Source organism: Serinus canaria, chromosome 1A, assembly GCF_022539315.1.
Source record: "Serinus canaria isolate serCan28SL12 chromosome 1A, serCan2020, whole genome shotgun sequence".
Taxonomy (NCBI): domain Eukaryota; kingdom Metazoa; phylum Chordata; class Aves; order Passeriformes; family Fringillidae; genus Serinus; species Serinus canaria.
The window spans coordinates 66759523-66778433 of record NC_066314.1 but is presented as its reverse complement, the minus strand read 5'-3'; the positions used below and the strand labels follow the sequence as shown (position 1 = coordinate 66778433).

Sequence of the window (18911 nt, the reverse complement as noted above, 5' to 3'; positions counted from 1 at the left end):
GCCACAAAAGTAAAAGCAGGAAGGCTAAAAATGAAGGAAGGACTCTGTCCCTTTGGAAGCCATGAATTAGCCACACAAAACATGCCTGCTTTTGAAAAACAACCTGGAAGATAAACAACTTTTAAAACCAGCATTAATCTTTTTATAATATTATCCTTGCAGTAGACCAGAGGCTTCAAGTGCTGCCATGCCTGCAGAATAGATATTTGAGTGAAATTGAATTGGCACAAATATATCTGCACATGCTCATGCAAAATTGATCAAAGCAGATTCTGACAACAAGTGCAGCAAAAGGTTTGTTCTCTGTAATTATTTGTCTTTTGGTATTGCCTCTCCTACTATGCTTCAGCATACAGAAAAAGCAAAAGTCTGACAGGAATAGAGAGATATCTGAGCAGTGTCTGTTGTTGGAAAAATCAGATTAAAGGAACACCCTAAATCCATCAGCAGCACTAAGAAAATGTAAGCAATAGTCCTTTCCACATCTGACACATTACAAGTCCAAGTTTAAATTGGCTTCTGCTGCAACTCCATATGGTACAAGAACTGTGATCTCCCACATGAAAAGGAAGAGACCAGTTATCAAAAAAAAAAAAAAAAAAAAAAAATGGAAAAGAAAAGAAAAAAAGCAAAGCCAAAGAATAATACTTGGAAGCATTCAGCCTGGTCTGGTGCCAGCCCTGTTTTGTGAAATATTGCTTATGCAGACAGTGAGTAACGTGTGCTTAAGAGACAATAAAAAAGCATTAATCCACAGTGGGCTTTTAAGGGTATGTTTAGTGTAAGGGATGTGTTATCCTGATTACAGATACATGCATGCCTAAGTGTTTATGTTAATCAGAATTATGGTTTTAAAAGTGCTTACAATAACCCAGACACAAATTTATCATTTCTTCAGAAGACCACGTATCTTGCAGATCCTTTTTCACATTTCTTGGAGCATTTTTCCATCAAGACTGTATTTTGTACATAATGTTACTTACATCTTCTGAGTATGTGCATGAAACCCCAGTGTGTGTGGTGTGAGCATCACAGCACTGCTTCTCTGTTGTCCTGACTGCAGTTTCAGCAATTCTGTAATGCAAATAGGTGCATTAAACTTGTATCCAAAAGCAATTTCAGCTTCTGTAGTTACACATCAATTAAAAAATTCTAAATTAAACTTGAAAGGCAAAGCAATGTTAGCCTTGTAGCCAGCTTTGTTTTGATTAACTGCCTTTAAAGTTCCTGAACTTGAGAATTCATAATTCTTAAAATTATGTTCGCAGTTTTAAGCAATGCCTCTGAAAACTGTTTAGGTCCACAGCACACACTGGGTGCTGATGTTCCAGAGGAGCACTTGCTCCACCTGGGATTCTGTTCACACAGGAAGCCACAGAAAAGGGGCCTGTTGCATTGCAGGAGACCCAGTGCACTCCTTGGTTTGTGGTGTTACCTGAGTTTGCCAGCTATGGTGTCATCCAGCTGCCAACAAACACATAGAGCACCCATCTGACATCTTAGTGAGCTTTTGGGCTTCAGGGAGAGGATGTTAGATACTGCACCACTTATTCTGCACATTTTTCTTGTTCTTCCTTCATTGCTGCACAGCTGATGGCAGACTCCTACTCTGTTATTAGTGACTCAGAGATTTAAGTGTTGACCTGACAGCTGGAGATAATGGATGAAGAAGCAGCTCAGTTTCTGTGGGTAAGAAGTTGATCAACAGAATTTTGGAAGGGCTGTTATGACTGGTGAGAAGTTCCTCAGGCTTGGTCCAAAGGCTGTCAGTGTCCCTACAGAGCACATACAGTGCCTTCTGCAAAAGCATGGTGTTACAGGAATTGCAATGGTAATGCCAAGATCAGCATCCTGTTTTCTGGTGGGTGTCAGCTGTCCCAGTGACTCAAGGTGATCTGAGCTGAATCTCAAATGAAAATTTTGCTTTATTTTTGAAACAAACCCCAAACAATCCATGTTTTTTACCTAAAGGTTTATTCAATGGCAGAAGCTTTGAGCTTGTGCTGTTAGCAAAAAATACATTGTAACATTAAGGATAGACATAATGCTATGCACTGAAAAAAGACTCTATTCTTCTTCTGACACAGTATTTGAAGTTCTGCATGACCCTGTGGATGTCGGCTGTGTCACCAGCAGATGGCAATATTGCTCATTCCAGACAGTTTCCATATGCTTGGCATGTCCTACCTAACAGACCTTTCTATCCAGAGAAGTCAAAGTGTCTTTTCATGTGTCTTCATGTGTCTCTTAAACCACAACATGTGCTTGTCAGGAGAAGCTGTGTATTATTAAGGGCACAGTTTGTCTCAGGTTTTGCTTGTTTGCCTCGGGCAAATGAGAAAAATATCTTTGGATTTGGAAGGCTGTGTTATCTGGGGCTGACAGAGTCTGCTGTAGATTAAGCTCTGTTTGTGGGACACTGTATCTCCTCCAGCTGCTCCCAACCTTCCCTTCGCAGGAGGTTTCTGCCCTTGTAGAGCAGTTTTGTATATGCATTCTTGAAATCACATTAGGAAGAATCATCTTGTTTAAGCAAGCCCTGCCAATTTTGCTGGAGGTAAATTAAAGAGAAGTTGCTGCAGCAGCGTGGATGAGGAGAGCGGAAGCACTGGGATGAGGATCTGGGGGTAGTTGGTGTTCCACAGGCAGGACAAGATCTGTGCAGAGTCTGAAGGTCTCACTCTACAGAGGGATGTCAGTTTGGACTCACTAGTTTTCTTCTAAAATGAATGTTGTTTTTCAAGCATAGGTGTGCAAACCTTCAGTCAGTTTGTAATACCTCTGCTCAGTCAGAGGCTTGGAACACAGACCTGGTCATTGCTGTTTTGGTTACATACTGTGGGGTTAGAAGAAAGCTGTAGTCTAGAGTTTTGTAGTACTCCGTGTTTGAGAAACAGACACAATATTTACCTAACTGGGTCAATTTTGGGAGAAAAAAAACGAGACTTTTGGAAGCCTTTCTGCTTCCTTAAATTTTCCATAAAACAGCCCAAAATCTCAGTCCTCTTTGTTTCTATTTCTCTTTTTATCGTGGTCTCACAAAAACTGTTCAGAAATGTCTTGGGTAGAACAATGATAACTAGGAGAAAGACAAGCTACTAAAATGTGACTGTTCTTTAATGCTAATCTGTGTGGGTTTGCATACCTAGGAGATCAACCTCAGTTCTAGTTTTTTAACCTTAATTTTTCTTCAAAATTGAAATGCAATCCAGGACACAGACTGAAGTGATTCAGTAGCCTTTCACCTTAATATGGTAGCAATAAACTGTGCTCCAGTCCAAAAGGGAGGAGCTTTGGTGAGCTTGTATCAATTCCTTTGTATGCACTTTAGAAAGATTGGATACTTGAATAGCAAGAAGATGGCTGATTAGGGTAAGATTTATTGCTGGAATTACTGGAGAGAGATCTGATGTCTGCAAGCTGAATGAATTAACTTTCTATTATGTTGTATATTACATATAATAGTATTTGCTAATATTATATCTGATAGTATTTGCTAATCCTGTATGATTTACAGTTCCAAGATTCACTGCAAAATTTGAAGGTAAAAATTATTTGGCAGGTGTGCAGATTAGTGTGGCTAGGATACTGAGGGAACTGCTGCAGCACCAAGGTTCTCTTTGAGGGCTACTTTGATTTTGTCAGTTGGTTGTGTATCTGTTCTGTTTCTGGCAGTGCCATGAGCTCACTACAGATCTTTACCTAAATCACTGAATCTATGGTTTTGTTTTCTCTCTCCTTAAGTAAATGAGAAGGTAAAATACACACATATATATATTTATAAAGTAATTTGAAAGTCATAATTGGAAAATATTTTCTAGTGTTAGGTACAGGGTATTGTATTTGCAAGGTGCCCAGACACAGAAGGGAGGGATGAATCTGCCTCCATGTTCTTAGAAGGCTAATTTATTATTTTACTATATTGTATAAAAGAATACTAAATTGTACTAAAGAATACAGAAAGGATACTTACAGAAGGCTAAAAGATAATAATGAAAACTCGTGACTCTTTCCAGAGCCTTGACACAGCATGACCTTGATTGGCCATTAAGTCAAAACAATTCACATGAAACCAATCAAACAACCACCTGTGGGTAAACAATCTCCAACCACATTCCAAAGCAGCAAAACCCAGGAGAAGCAAATCAGATAATTATTATTTTCCTTTTTCTCTGAGGTTTCTCGGCTTCCCAGGAGCAAAATCCTGGACAAAGGGGTTTTTCCAGAAAATATGACTGCCACACAGGGGTTAGTCTTTAACAATGATATTAGCATGTCTCATGTTCTCAAACTTCCTGACTTGCTGTCCCTGTGGAAGACTTTACAGCTGCATTCTGTAAGTGCTGATATTTAATAGTAGTCTGATTCCTGTAATAAAATGCTGTTGTCCTAAGATCATTTGCCTATCAGATAGATTTATAACACTTGAATCCATGTCTGCAATCTCAAATTGAATGATTGGATGGAAGACCTTTTCATCTTGAAGTAGATCCTCGAGGTGGTGTTGAGCTGGAGTTGTCCATCACAGTACTGATCTCCAGCAGCCTGTGCCCACTGCCAATCTCTGCAGTTCTCACCAGCTCCATTCCTGCAGAGTGAAGCAGACAGTTTTACCTAATGCCTGTGTTTTTATCTGGACAGGTCATCTCCCCTCAGCGCATTCCTGCCACCGTGAGCCCCACCCTGCTGATGTCCCCCATGGTGTTCACCCAGGCCACGCCTGCTCCACCCAAAGCTGCCGAGAGCGGGCGCTTGGCCGCGGCGAACCCCGAGCCCGGCTCGGGCAGCCTGCTCCTGCCCCTGCCAGCCCCAGAGGCAGCCGTGCCCACCAGCACCTCCATCACCAAGATGCAGCTGCAGGAAACACTTCTACACCTCATCCAGGTACAGTGCCAGGAGTTCTCCCACTTGGCTTAAAATCCTGTTGTCCACTTTGATACAAGCACCCTGTAGTTGTTGTGTCTGTCTAAAGGCAAAATGAATAATTAAATAAATATTGGAAGTTGGGCTCCTTGTGCCAGGGTGATGTGGTAGGCTCTCCTTGCACACTGCTGGCTCAACTGCATTTTGATTAATACATCTGATTTGGGGTTCAGGAAAGCTAATAAATTTGGTGGAAAAGAGCAAAGATGACTGAAAGCTTTGTAAGGTCAGTCTCTGAGCCTGAGAGACATCTATTATATTTTTAGCCAAGGATAAATAATGGGTGATTATCCTAGCTGCCAAATATTGCAGAGATGTGTATAAGCAGTAAGAGGAATTCAGATGGGAGATTAAAACTGCAGGATGAGTGTGAGCAACTTTAAAATGTGGGCTAGATAACATGAATGTATGTTTATTCAGTTTAGCATTTGAAACAGAAAATTACATTAAATAAAATTTCTTGCAGCTTTTCAGGTTTAATTGTGACAAAGCATTAACAATGTTATGTATAAGATGATTGTTTACTGCTTTAGCATGATGCATAATTATGATTTTTTTTTCCCTTAACTTGCTGTGTAATATCTGAAGAGTAAAAGTTGAGGAGAGATTACATAACTAAAAACCTGGCTGCAGAACATAAGGGGCAGAGAAACACATCCAGTTTGTAGGTCAAAACTATGTGCCTGTATGGCTTTGGAATAAAATTAAAAGTCATTATTGTAAGTTACTTAAAATTTTATTTAAGTTACAAATTCAGAAAATAAATGGTATCTTTAACAAGCTGGAGGGCTTTCTCATTTTTCCCTGTACTTTTATTTTGGGATTAAAAAAAAATCACATTATCTTGCCTTTACATACTTTGGGTGTCTGGATACTATTAACGCCATACATGAAGTTAAAGAGGAAAAACTAGTCAAGGAAAATAGGGGGTTACCCTCTGTAACTTTGTACTTGTAAAATATATATTTAAGCCTGCTATTCTTGGTGGTAGTTAGGATTAACTGAGTTACCTCAAAATCATTCACTGCCAATTTGTTAGCTGTCATTTTCCATTATATAAAACTACAATCTTGGATGCACCTAATTTTCCTTAAATATTATCTTGATTGTAATTATCCTCATATGTTTATGTGAGCTACTTATAACATTCTTTCTTAATGTGGGCTGACTCATTCTTGCAAAATGTTCTTCAGAAGGAAAAAGTTAAGCATCAGAGCAAAAGGACAGCAGCCCTTAGGGAGCATTAAGCGTAAAAGAGCTAAACAAGAGGCAAGGATTTTCCCAGGTAGGATTTTGGTGTAGGATCACAATCCAGAGTGTTTCATTATTCCTTCAGACATGCTTGGAATTATCCCTGACCTGATAGAGGATACAACTAAGGAAGTCCCTAGATAAATGAGGGCAAAGAAGAGAAATGGCAGGGTTGTAACTTCAGTATTGTCACTGGCTGGACTCAATTTAAATGCACTGTGAGTTTAGAAAATCTTTCTGTGCACTCATTGCTCCTTACTGAGGTGCAGTCATGGGAAATAAAACAGATCTTTGGTGGAGGAAAGGGCTTTGCTATTGTTCCCTTTTATAAAAAAGAGTAAGACTAAAAAGTGTCAGGTCCATAAAATGGAATAACCTTTTAATCTCTTTACTCCAGTTATCCTGTTTTGTTTTTCAGAATGATGACAACTTCTTGAACATTATTTATGAAGCATATCTCTTCAGCGTGAGGAAGGCAGCAATGAAAAAGCCTATGTGAAAGATCATCTCTTAAATCATTATTTCCTGAACTCCAGGAAGAAGATTTTGAAATTTTCAAGTATGATTATGTTTGAAGAAATGAATGGTCTTAGGTATTTTGCATACACTTAGATTTTCCTTGTTGGCAAATAGGTGTTGTACTGAGGAAAAGTGAGCAGAAATGGACTGTGCCTTTAGCAAGGTGAGCATCACAACGCTGAAGAATTAACCGCAAAATATCTTAAATTATTTTTCTTACCCTGGTCAGTACTTAGAGTTGGTTTCCCGGCATAAGGACTCAGTTCTCAGGATCCAGTTTCCTTTTTCCCTTGCAGCGTGGTTACTCATTGCCGAGGTATCTGTCCCTGCTTTTCTCTGAGCCGTCCTGCGCAGCTGTCCCGGGGAGCGCGCCCGTCCCTGACCACATGGTGGCAATGTTGGACTATTTTTAGGAACATCAAAATCCGGCTGAAATCTTGGAAAAGGAGATTTCAGGAAGACTGATCATCGTACTTAGCTGTCTGCAAAGCAATTTAGAAGAAGTGTCATGACTTCCCCCAAAATTTTTGTAGGAAAATCTTTTTCTATTTTGACAAGAATATTTTTAGCTAGATGTAGAAATGGGATTCTGCAGGTGTTTGAGGAATTGGGGGGGGGGGGGGTGGGTTTGTGAATGTACTTGGCTGTCACAGAACTTTGGGGTGACACCAGATTCATCTTTCTATTATTCAAGGTCCAATCTGCATAATTATAAGCAATGTGAAAATTTGTTAAGGGAAATGCTACCTGGTGTAATTTTTTTTAAGTGTGTTCCTGGAGCACAGTAATTTCATTGATCCATTTCTAAAGAAAATAAAAATGAATAATCCCTCCTATGTGCTGATTTCATTTTATTGCACCATGGGCTACAGATTTAGTTTGTATGACTCGGAAATGTTTTTACACTTGGCAGAAGACACATGAGGTTTTAAATCAACTAGAATAAATGATGGAAAGGATTTTTATGTATATTTTTATTAGCATCTGCTGCTGAAGTGCCAATTTACTACAGTTTAGGAATCCACAGTTGTTGCTGAGGAGGCATTTCTTCTGTGGGTGCAGAGAACACAAACTGTAATCTATGAATGATTATTCAATCTTCTTTACTGTGGGCACTGCTGTAAGCACAACTCAGTAGCCTCATCTGTGAAAGTTCTTCAGCGTCAGTCTAGCTGCAGGTTTCAATTACTTTCTAATTATTCAATTCAATTACTTTAGAGTTGTAATGAGTCAAACAGTTGCTCCTGCCCCATGCAAGGGTAGGGGGGATTTACTGCCATTTTTTGGGAAAGGCTCTAAAGACATAGGGAAAAAAAAAAAGTCAAGAGCTACTTTCTTTCTTTGCATAAGGAAATAACCCCAAGAAACTGCTGGATTTTCCCTACATTAAGTAACTGGTAGACAGCAAATCACACTGTTTGCATGTTGTTAGTTCATGATTCTTGCAGATTCAGTGAAATGAAAGTGTTGAGCAGGAAAAACAGACTTTAAAGATAGCAAATTCTAATCCTGTAGCCTTCATAATTTATGTAGCCTTTATAATTGATGGGATTCTACTGAGTTAATTGGTATTATTTTGGAATGAACTGGTGTGGAAGATATTGCAATCTACACAACAGAGTTTGAAACTAAAGACATGCATAATTGGTGTCTGTGATGTTGGATTATCTGAGAGTGCAATTTAAAGATGATGAGTACACATAGTTGAGACCTCATTTGACATGTAGAACTTCTGTAACTGGTGGGTAAAAATAATCCTTAAGCATCTCAAGCTGTCTGGATAATAGATTTTCTAGTTATGGGGCAAATATTTTATTTACAAAAAGGTGAGTAGAAGTTTTAAAAGCATTCTTTTTTTACTACTTGTCAGAGCAATTTACAGAAATTAAAGGCATGTTTTTTACAATATCTGTTAACTCTGGGTGCTTACAAAAACTGTGCTATTGGCATTATGCTTGACAAGCTGAGGCTTATCTTAAAGCAGACAAGGATTGAGGTAATTCAGGGTTTCTTTTCCCTGCCCTCTCTTCTGGTTACATCTACACCAAGTAATACTGGCAGAATTGGATTTCTCTCACTGTGTTGCACTGTAAGGGATTTCTGGGATTATTCAGAAGGCATAAACTTGCCTTTTGTGGAGTGAAGAAAAGTTGTTGCTAAAGAATGGAGGTGCTGTTTTCAAGTCTATCCTGCTTACCAAGAACAACAGTAGTAAGAAGATGGAACAAGCTCAGAAACAAACCCTGAGTTTTATGACAATGAGCAGAAGATGAAAAGTAGTGAGATAAATCTGTGGAGAAATGAAGTCAAACTTCTTGTCTAGGTTTCTATTTCAGAGGACAGGATCTGCTTTTGAGAATTGGAGACTGAGCTTGGGGTCATACTGGAGTACAGCTGACCCATGACCCTTTCTACTGCAAACTGAACAGGCAGTACCTGTCTCAGGAAAGGCTTTATCCAGAAATACAGTTGAAGTGTCATGGAAACCTGTAGGATTCTCATGGAATACTGAAAACTTCATCCCTGCCTTTTGGCACTGTGGGTTTTTAGCAGCTCTGTATCAGCTGGGAGTGTCTCTATGCAGCCAGGTCTGGGCATGATAACAAAAAGGTGGTTTGGGGTTGGTAGATCACCTCTGACTATGGTGGTTGCAAACATTTGGATTCCTCAATTTTTAATTTTTTTTTAGAGACACTGTTAGAACTATGAGCACTTATTCTAACAAGGCCTTTTGAGAAGAAAAGAACTGCAGCAGTTTAGAATTGCCTTTCTTTGGGCATGTTTTATTTTTTCTTTATCTGAATATGGGAAAAAAGAGAGCAAGTAGACAATCAGAAAATATATAAGGATCTCATTAACTCTATTTTAGATGATTTCACAGTATACATGTGTCATTTTATTGTTTATGTACTTGTGATACTGCTCATTTGAGTTGTGGTTTTTTGGGTTTTTTTTCCTTCCAGCAGAATTAAGTAACTTGTACATTTGGGACCAGCAAGAATTCCAGAAGCAGTTGCAGCAGTGCTTTATGCATTAATCCCATTCTCAGCCTTGAGTTGATGTTAGTTTTCAGTGTAGTTGCACTAAACCATTTTCCACTTCCTTAAAAAATTCCACACCTATTAAACTAGAGTGAGAAGACAAGGAGTAAAAAGTCAGTGAAACACTGAACCATCATTGCTGTCTGTGTCTATCATGGAAATCCACAACAATTAGTGAAAGCATCCAAATATTTTCTCACAGAAAATTCCACTCCTTAATTTGATTTTTATTCACTAGCTCTCTGTTGTTCCTGCTTGTAGCTGCAATGGGGATAATTAAAATGGTGCAGCAAAATAAAATTTCCCAGGAGCAGGATGCAGGCAGCTGAACAGGCAGGATGCTCCACCTCCTCTGACAGCCTATTTAGAATGTGTTGAGCTTTGAACTTCTGTTATAAAAGCAGTGGATATATGAGATACCACTGTCTCTTTAGGACATTAAAATCATAGTTCAGTGTTTCAGCAAACTTGGAAGTCTTTGCTGAGGAAAAGGCAAAATTAAAAGACATTTTTCAGTAAGCATTGGAGGCTCTAATGAAAAAAAATGTTATGAGAAGGCAACTTTACCCAGAGGGGTCCATGAAACCCAGGGAAAACCAAAATTCCACTCCAGGAGATGAATAATGCACTAAAAATTTAATCCTCTGTCAACCTACAGTAAACTTTACTGCTAATTCTGAAGATTTTAAAGAAACCCTTACAAGTCTTTGCCTTTTCCAAACTCCTGTGAATATCTCTAACAAGCTTGTTCTGGCTTTCAGATGTAAATCTGTGCACAGCTCAGTTGGGAATACTGGAGCAGGGAGCTTGGCATACATAAGCTGCAAGTGGAAAATGGGGTTCTACAAGGCACTGAGGAAACAAAGGTTCTGGCTTTATAAATACTTTGAGCTGGCTCTGCTGCTGGAGAGGAAGCCCATCCCAATCACTCACTTCTAGCTGCTCATCCCTGCTCCATACCAGTCCTTTCTGCCTTTTCCCACAGTTTTTCTCTTTTTTTAAATTTAGGATAGCTACAAGGTGCCATGTCTTGCAGCAGAATGAATGCAGCGTGCCAAGGTTGGGTTGGATGTCGTGCAGCTCAGAGGGAAGGCACTGGATCAGGGCATGGATGGGTTCTTCAGCCCTGGGCTGGGATGTGGGGAGGGCAGAGAGGCAGGAGCTGCACTGAACTGAGCTGAGGTGTAAGAGCTGACATGAGGGATGTGGGACTCCAGGCAGCTCCCCAAAATGCAGTTTATTGTATCCAAGGTGTTACAGCAGTCCAGGGTCATGGGTGACAGAGCTGTGCCTACAGCTGTCAGCTCCAGCTGCAGGCAGGCCTGGAGACCCTTAGTTTAGGTTACAGTGCATTATAGACTTTTCTTTGCTGAGCATCTTAATGCAGTAGAACCAGTCTGTACCTTAACTTTTATCTATAGTATATCATAACTACTATAATTACCATATCCATGTTACTGTTCTCCAGTCACTAAAAGTCAGTACATTACAGTTTAAGCTAGCTTTCAGTTTTCTTGCAGTGGAAAATTCTGAGACCTTTTTTTACTTGCAACATCAGCAGTCTTGTTTGCCTGTGCTCTCTTTCTGCTTGGTAAAAACATCTTCTTGTTTGGGGTGGGCTTATCCTTTGCTCTAAGTCATAAAATCCCCTTCTAACTACCACACCCTTTGCCTCCTTGGTTATCCAGTCAGACTGGCTCAGCAATTTTTTTTCTTCTATATCAAAACTTGCTTTCATTTCTATTCCTTCTTCAGATTCTACATTCAAAAATCTTTCTGCCAAGCGTACATATCTGTGAGACTTTCTTGTCAAACTTTCATCCTTCCCAACACTGAGGTGCTGGGGAAACTGGGATCCAAAGGCTCTGCCTCTTGGCTGGCATCAAGACTTGGGAGATGCCACAAGTACCAAAAGGTGACTTTGTTGTACCCCCTACCTTGGCTGATTCTGGGAATCCAGGAGTGTTTGCAGGTCCCCTCCCACAGGGCAGCTGCTGATCCCGAGCCTAATCCCAGCACAGACCTGGTGGAAAGGTGGGATCTGGCCAGGGCAGCTCTCAGCACAAACCTAATTTAGCCAGGGGGATTAAAGTGTCTGGGCTAAAGGTAGCCTGGGCAGCACCTTCCCCAGCCCCAGCACCCTGTGCTGAACCTGCACTGGCACCACTGTCAGCCCCCGTGGTATTTTCTGGGTTCCCCTGATGGAGGAGGAATTGAGAATCTGACTCCATGTTCTTAGAAGGCCTATTCTATTCTATTCTATTCTATTCTATTCTATTCTATTCTATTCTATTCTATTCTATTCTATTCTATTCTATTCTATTCTATTCTATTCTATCCCATCCCATCCCATCCCATCCCATCCCATCCCATCCCATCCCATCCCATCCCATCCCATCCCATCCCATCCCATCCCATCCCGCTAAACTATACTAAAACTATACTAAAAAGTAGAGAAAGGATACTTACAGAAGGCTAAAAGATAGTAATGAAAACTGATGACTCCTGCCAGAGTCCTGACACAGCCTGACAATCACAGCCAGTGATTGCTCATTAAGTTAAAACAATTCACATTAAACCAATCAAACAATCACCTGTTGGATAAACAATCTCCAACCACATTCCAAAGCAGCAAAACACAGGAGAAGCAAATCAGATAATATTGTTTTCATTTTTCTCTGAGGCTTCTCAGCTTCCCAGGAGCAAAATCCTGGACAAAGGGATTTTTCCAGAAAATATGACAGTGACAAGCCCCTGCCTTTCCTCAGAGTGCAGCAGAGGGGGGTATGAATCTGCCCTTCAGATTTTTTGGGGCTCTTTTAATTTAATGGAGATTGTACCCTCAAACCAGAACAGTGTTCAGATATAAATCTGGCCAGCATGGAAGTGAGTGTGAAATGCAGGAACCACTTTGCTTTAAGTATAGCTGAAAAAAACTATTGAAACAAGCAGGAAATAAGTACTGGAAAGGGTAAAGTGGAGAGGAAAAGGAGATTTTTACATCACTTTAAAGAACAGATTTTGGAGAAAATATGTTTAATGTAGGAATGCCTTTCCTTTATAGCTGTTGTGGAAAGAATTTGAATTTCAAGTAATCTCCATGCTTCTTTTCAATAGGTTAGCAGCAACATAAAAACAATCCAATAAATTAATTTAGAATAAACATCTGGTGTACACAATAGGAAGTCACTGCAGATTTTCTGAGAGCAGCAGCTGCACTCAAACAGGTAATAAAAAAAACCCCACACAACATTTTTTAAGCCATTTGGAGCATACATTAATTAAAAAATGTTTTTTCTCTATTTGGACACAAATGCCACAAAAAACAAGGTAAGCCCTGTAAAGGCAGAAGGAAAAACCCTCCAGCGTGTGACTAAACAAGAGAAAAGAAAGAGAAAGGATGACATCTTCCTGTCAGCAAGAGAGTATCCTGCTTCCATGCCATGAGGGAACTCTGGAAAAATGCTGGTATTCCTACAGCTGCTACTGTGTGCACAGAGGATATTAATCCCATGGTTAGATCCTACATAAATATTAACATTTTTCTTGCCCAAGTGCTGCTGCCACACATCTCTAGTTACACCCTTTGTCTGCAGGTACAGCCACCCATCCTGGATTTCTTCACCAAGAACTGAAATCTGCTTCTCAAACATCCTAGAAGAGAGAAATTATTAACATGTCACTTCAGAACCCTGCCCACCTGTGGCTTTTTCTTCAGCACTTGCCTGTAAGTACGAGGTTGAGAGGGAGAGAGGAAAGGAGTGCACAGGCTCTTGGCAGCCCTCCCAGAGCAGGGCTACTCAGGCTGGGAACAAAAGCTCTGTTTTCCTTCATTTTTACTGCTGCTTTGCAGTCTGGCTCACCAGCAGCTGCCTGCTTTCTGCCTGGAGCAGTAGCCCCAGACCTACCACTTAGCAAAAGTGCCTGCATTTCATTCATCTGAGCAGGGTTTCTTTGTGCCTGAGGCTCCCCTCCTGGATCCTTATCAGGGCAGTCCTGCCTCTCCTGGCTTCTGCCATGGATGCAGCAAGCTGCAGCCAAGAGCTTGAATCAGGGGAGCTGCCAAGTTGTAGAATTGTACCAAAGTTCAGCAATCACCTACTGAACGCTGGAAGTCTGGCAGCAGAGCTGCAATTCCCATCTCTGTGAGAGATATGTTTGCAAGCAGCATCTTTGTCTTGCCTCTGATGGCTCACTCTCTTTCTCTCCTCCTGTTTTTACCCATGAAGGCCAAAACCTAGTGCTTCCAAGCCATCTGTGCCCTCCTCCTTAGCCCTGCCCCAATTCCTAAAATCACCTCCAGTTCTTTCAAAGCAGCTGCAGGGAGATGTTGTAGCCCTCATCTGCCCCATGAGCAAGCAGAGGCAATCACCACAGGCTCCTTTCACATCCATCACATCCCACCAAAAGTGTGCCACAGCTTAGGAATGTCTCCAAGTGTCAGCAGGACCACAGGTGAAGATGATGAATCCTGTAACAAATAAAAACATTATTGTCTTTGAGAAAAGTCCCTCCAGGGATCACAAAGCAGGAACTTCATCAAGTGAAGGGTAGAGGGAATGAGCAGAAATGTAAAGTTGAGGAGTCTCCAGTCTTCATATTTCTCCTTTGAGAAATATGAAGAAATTATGACTGTGTACTCAAGAAAATCCATTAAGGACTTTGAAATTAGTGAATATTTCTAAAGAGGTGTAAAAAATGGAAATTTTCAGCCTGCCTTTAGGGGCAGAAGTGAAGGTGTGGAAATCAGAAGAGGGAGCAGAGAGATAGAAGAGCACAAACAAAACATGATTTTGTTCAGGAAAACTTTCACTTCCTTGGCTAAAAGCAAAAATTTAGAGAGCATTAAATTTCAGGACACTCAGCTAATCCCTCACTGCAAGGGCTGCTAAATCCAGCAGACAAAGGCTGGCCAGTGTCAGTGCAGTGAGCAGTCACATGCCCAGAGAAGAACAAGCCCTCGTGTCTCTGCTGTGCACACCTTGAAGCAAGCAGGTTATGAAAGGGAAAGATCTCAGAGATAAAATATCAGCTTAGAAGGTGACAGGCAGGTAGAAGTGGGGTCTTTTCACCACCCCATAACAAGCTGCCTAATTACCCTGGACAGACAGAAGGTGGGGAGGAGAAACAGCAGCAGGTTCAGATACAAAACAGAGGGGCACAAACACTCTTTGGGTATTTAAGCTGAAGTGCTCTGCTCCTTTTCTGGAAGTGATGATTTCATAATCCCCTTCGGATGAGAACTCTTAACATGATTTTCAAAGATTTCTATTTCTTACATATATCTTTTAAGTCTTCAACATTGCTCTACAGGTGCATTTATATAAATAGCTAGATAGAAGTGTCTAAAAGTGCTTTTTATACACATTACCCTTCTAAAGGAGAGAGAAGGATGTATTACCCCACTTAAAAGGGACATGAGGAGCAGTTCCATAACGGATGTATGGAGGTCACAGAAGTCAAGAGGCAAAGGCAGAGACTGATACTCAGTCACACCCCACTGGGGCTTCACTCCTCTCCCAACACTTCATTTTTGTTTGCAGCCAACTGAGAAATCCCTCAGTCCAGCCCAAACTGCTCTGTTTCCCAGATCCAGCCCTTTGTTAGGAGATCAGCATGTTGTGTAGGCAGCGAAAATTGGAAAAAGCGAGGAGCAGACAGAGGCAACAGCAGCAACCTAGCAACCAAAAATTAGTCCAGACAAATCCAGGATTTCTGATATTGTATTCCTTTCCCTTTGCAGGTGCTGTATCACCCAGCAGGAATCCCTTCCCCTGTCCCTTGCTCTGCAGCATCCCAGTGGCTGGCACGTGGCAGCCTGGCGTGCCCTGAGCCTGCTGTAGGCCAGGCAAATGAACAAAGCCAGCAGGGAGTGACCAGAGCAGCAAGAGTATTTTCATATGCAGCTCCTGTATTGATCAAAAAATAAATTACAGTTGCTCCCAAATATGCTCTCTCCAGCTGTGTGACAAAGATGACACTAAGGAGACCAGTTGGTGCAAGATTCCCATTATCCCTCCTGTCCCATTAGCTCTGCTCTGAGTCTCTGATGTGACTTGAGACATGCTGCTGTCAAAGCTGTTGTTGTGCTTCTTCCTTAGAAATGTTTTCCTCTTGCCTGATGACTGCAGCAGCTTAATGGGAGTCTGAAAGGGGTTTTGATGATCTGTCCAGAGGTGAGCAATTGCTACTGTCATTTCAGAAAAGACCAGAATTACAAAAAATCCCTTTTCACTGGGAGAGGAAAAGGCAAAACTTTCTGTTGTAGCTCCTTTTCCCCAAACATGACTTTGCCAGAACAGGATGGGCTGTTGAGCTATTGAGGTCTGTTTCTGCCCTTGGCCACCTCAGTCTCCATGTGCTAGGGAACAGACTGCTCAGCAATGCTGAAAACAACCCACTGTGGGTGATAAAACAGATAAAACAGATAAAACATCCTCCTGACTACAGGGCACAGGATCTGCTCACCTGATCTGCACAAAACCCCTGGCTAGGGACTGAGCTCACTCTCTGCTCTCTGCATTTGTTTCTACACCTTCATGGCCCTGAGCTGCCATGGCACAAGTGGCTATTTTCTGGAGCTAATATCAATTTTCTCCTTGGTTAACATGTTCAGCAGTGTACTGAATCCAGCTAATCAGTGTCTGCCCTGCCAAAAAGCAGGAAAAGAGCTCCATGGCTGTTTTAATGTGTTGGATTTTTGGGCCCTCCTAAGCAATCGATTTTAAGGAGTTCTTGTCACATCAACCTTCCCTGCTTCTATCTTATTCCATATTAGATGTGTAAGGCTATCCCTTTTTAATCTTAGCCTGAGTATGACCAGCATGCTGTGGAATTTGGAAGTCTACTGGACTCTCTCTGGCATTTTGGGAGGACTGTGAGAGCAGTGAGCTCCTTTCTTTCCTGATCACCCTCAATAGAGGTTTGTGAGGTGGCAAAGAACACCAGCCTGCCCTTTGCTGCTGCAGCCCATCCTTGGAGGGAAGGCTTTGGAAGTGAATAATCTTTCCAGTTGCTGTTTCTGCCTGGGTAGATGAGAAAAAAAATAGCTGGTGGTGGATGTGAAAACAGCTACTAGGAAAAAATACCAGCAGAGCTCTGGAAAAACCTCTGGAAGGCAAAGAGAAAATTATGGCACATCAAGAATGGAACAGAGCTGACCAGTAACTGAGGACTGTGACAACAGCATGGCACACTTTGAAGGTAGCCTGGGAAAGGACTTCTGGAATCCTGGGCACAGTTAGTTCCCATCTCCAGGTGGGATAAGGAAGATGAGGAGGATGAGGAGTGCTGTGTCTCTGGCCCTCTGTGCTTCCCTGGCAACCACAGAGGGCCACAGTCAATCCCAGGAATTCACCTCCCAAATGAGCCAGGTGCAGGTTGAGCATTTGCTGGAGCAGGAGAGCAGGTGGAGTATCCTGGGAGGAGTGGCTCTCCCTGTGCCTGGTGACAGAGCTTGAAGAGCCTTGAGGCTGGGTGACAACATCTGCTGGAAAACCCAGCTGCTGTGTTTGGTTCTGGTTTCCCTCCAGCCCTGGGTGACACTCAGGGGCTGCTGTGAAGTAGCTCAGTGGCTGTCAGAGAGTGACACCAGAGATTTGAGCACAAGTACAGCCAGGTAATGCTTCTTCTGTCTAGGAGAGTTATAGGCCTGGCCAGCAGAGCAGATCTAGGCTTAAACTGCCCTTATAAAACTCCAAACTGAGAACAGCAATTAACTCCAGCATCACTTGAATGAATTAAGCCAAGGTCAGAGCTGCAGCAAGCAGCCATCACTAATGAGATTTCAGCGCCTGCTCTGCCTACTTTATGCACATCAGATTTCCTGTGAAGGAATCCCTCAGGGCACAACTGTTTGGCTTCTGTCTGAAACTTCAGGAGTCTGTGGCTCAGAAAGATGAAAACTTCAGCCTCAACACTGCACTAACGAGAAAGCAGGAGTTGGAGTGCAGCTTTGGCAAATGAAAGATGATTTGAGACAGACATCACAAGTTGGAATAGAAATTTCCTTTCTTACAACACAAAATTTAGAAATATTTGCTCGATTAAAAATTTATATTTAAATTTTATGTATATAAAATATTATTTATGGATATACTTCTTGCAATCCTACATTCCACTTTTTGTCACAGAGGGTGGACACAGTTCTTGGTTTTATCTCCAGCGTGCTGCAGGCTGCTCTGTCCCTGACCCAGCAGTTTGCTGAGCTCTCCCTGTCTCTCTCCTGCCTGTCCCATGTGCTGTCCAGATGCTGACAACAGTGGGGGGAAGCAGAAGGAGCCAGGCTGCTAGACACTGATTTTTTCAGGCTCTGCACACTGCTATACATTCCAGCAGTAAGAGAGAGGTTATTTTCTCTCATAACATATGTCCCCAGACCAGGCTGAATCCTTGGAAACCACTCTGTCCTGGGGGCTGGCAGTCTCCTTAGGCAGCACCCACACCAGGAGGAGATGGCTGAGAGCTGGAGATTCACCCACCATAGGGAGGGACCAGCCCCATCACCCCACACCGAGGGCGGCTCAAAAACATCAACAATAAAAAAAAAAAAGCTGGCAAGAAACGCTGTTTCACTTCCTCAGCTTGTTAGTGCTCCTTGAAGGAAATCAAAGAAGGCATTTAATGATCCTTCTGGGCACAACGTGATTTGTATCTTCATCCTTTCAGGGCAGGCTCATGGCACCAAAGGCCCTGGGGTGGAGGGAAATCTGTTTGAAAGCTGCTGGCAGAGAGAGATGCTGTCAGATGTCGAAGGGAGGAAGAATGAGTGTGTGTTATGGAAGTTGGCAGGTGACTGAGCTAATTACAGAGTCGGAGGCAATTTAGGGTGACGGGAAGTGACTTGAATTGTAACCAGAGGTTAAAAGAGTTTAAAAGGAGCAGAGCCGGCGCTGCCATGCTTGGATGGGTGAACACCATTCCCTGCCAGCCCGCTGAGCAGCTGGAGGTCAGGGAAGCACCTTTCACACTCACTACAAGGAAATTTCACAACAAAACACAAAACGGTGTTAATTGGATGTGGAAAGCCTTTTGCAGAGCCTTCCCCCACCTCTTTCTCTTCTTCAGAACTGTCAGGGTATTTTTAATAACAATTGATGGTTGCCTAAATTCACAAAACATGTTTTCATTAATATTCATGAAAGAATGGACAGTTTTTATCTACACCTACATCAATGT

General features: G+C 41.9%; 1 protein-coding gene across 3 annotated transcripts in view; it reads left to right on the top strand.

Moving 5' to 3' along the window:
* Window positions 1-7529, top strand: part of DCP1B (decapping mRNA 1B) — a 40035-nt gene extending 32506 nt beyond the window's left edge. For all 3 annotated transcript variants that reach the window (XM_030237804.2, XM_050984259.1, XM_030237805.2), the window contains 2 exons: window positions 4642-4884; window positions 6593-7529. In XM_030237804.2, coding sequence (XP_030093664.2) covers window positions 4642-4884; window positions 6593-6673 — 324 coding nt within the window. In that variant the 3' untranslated portion in view covers window positions 6674-7529. The remainder of the gene's footprint in view (window positions 1-4641; window positions 4885-6592) is intronic.
* Window positions 7530-18911: the final 11382 nt, after the last annotated feature.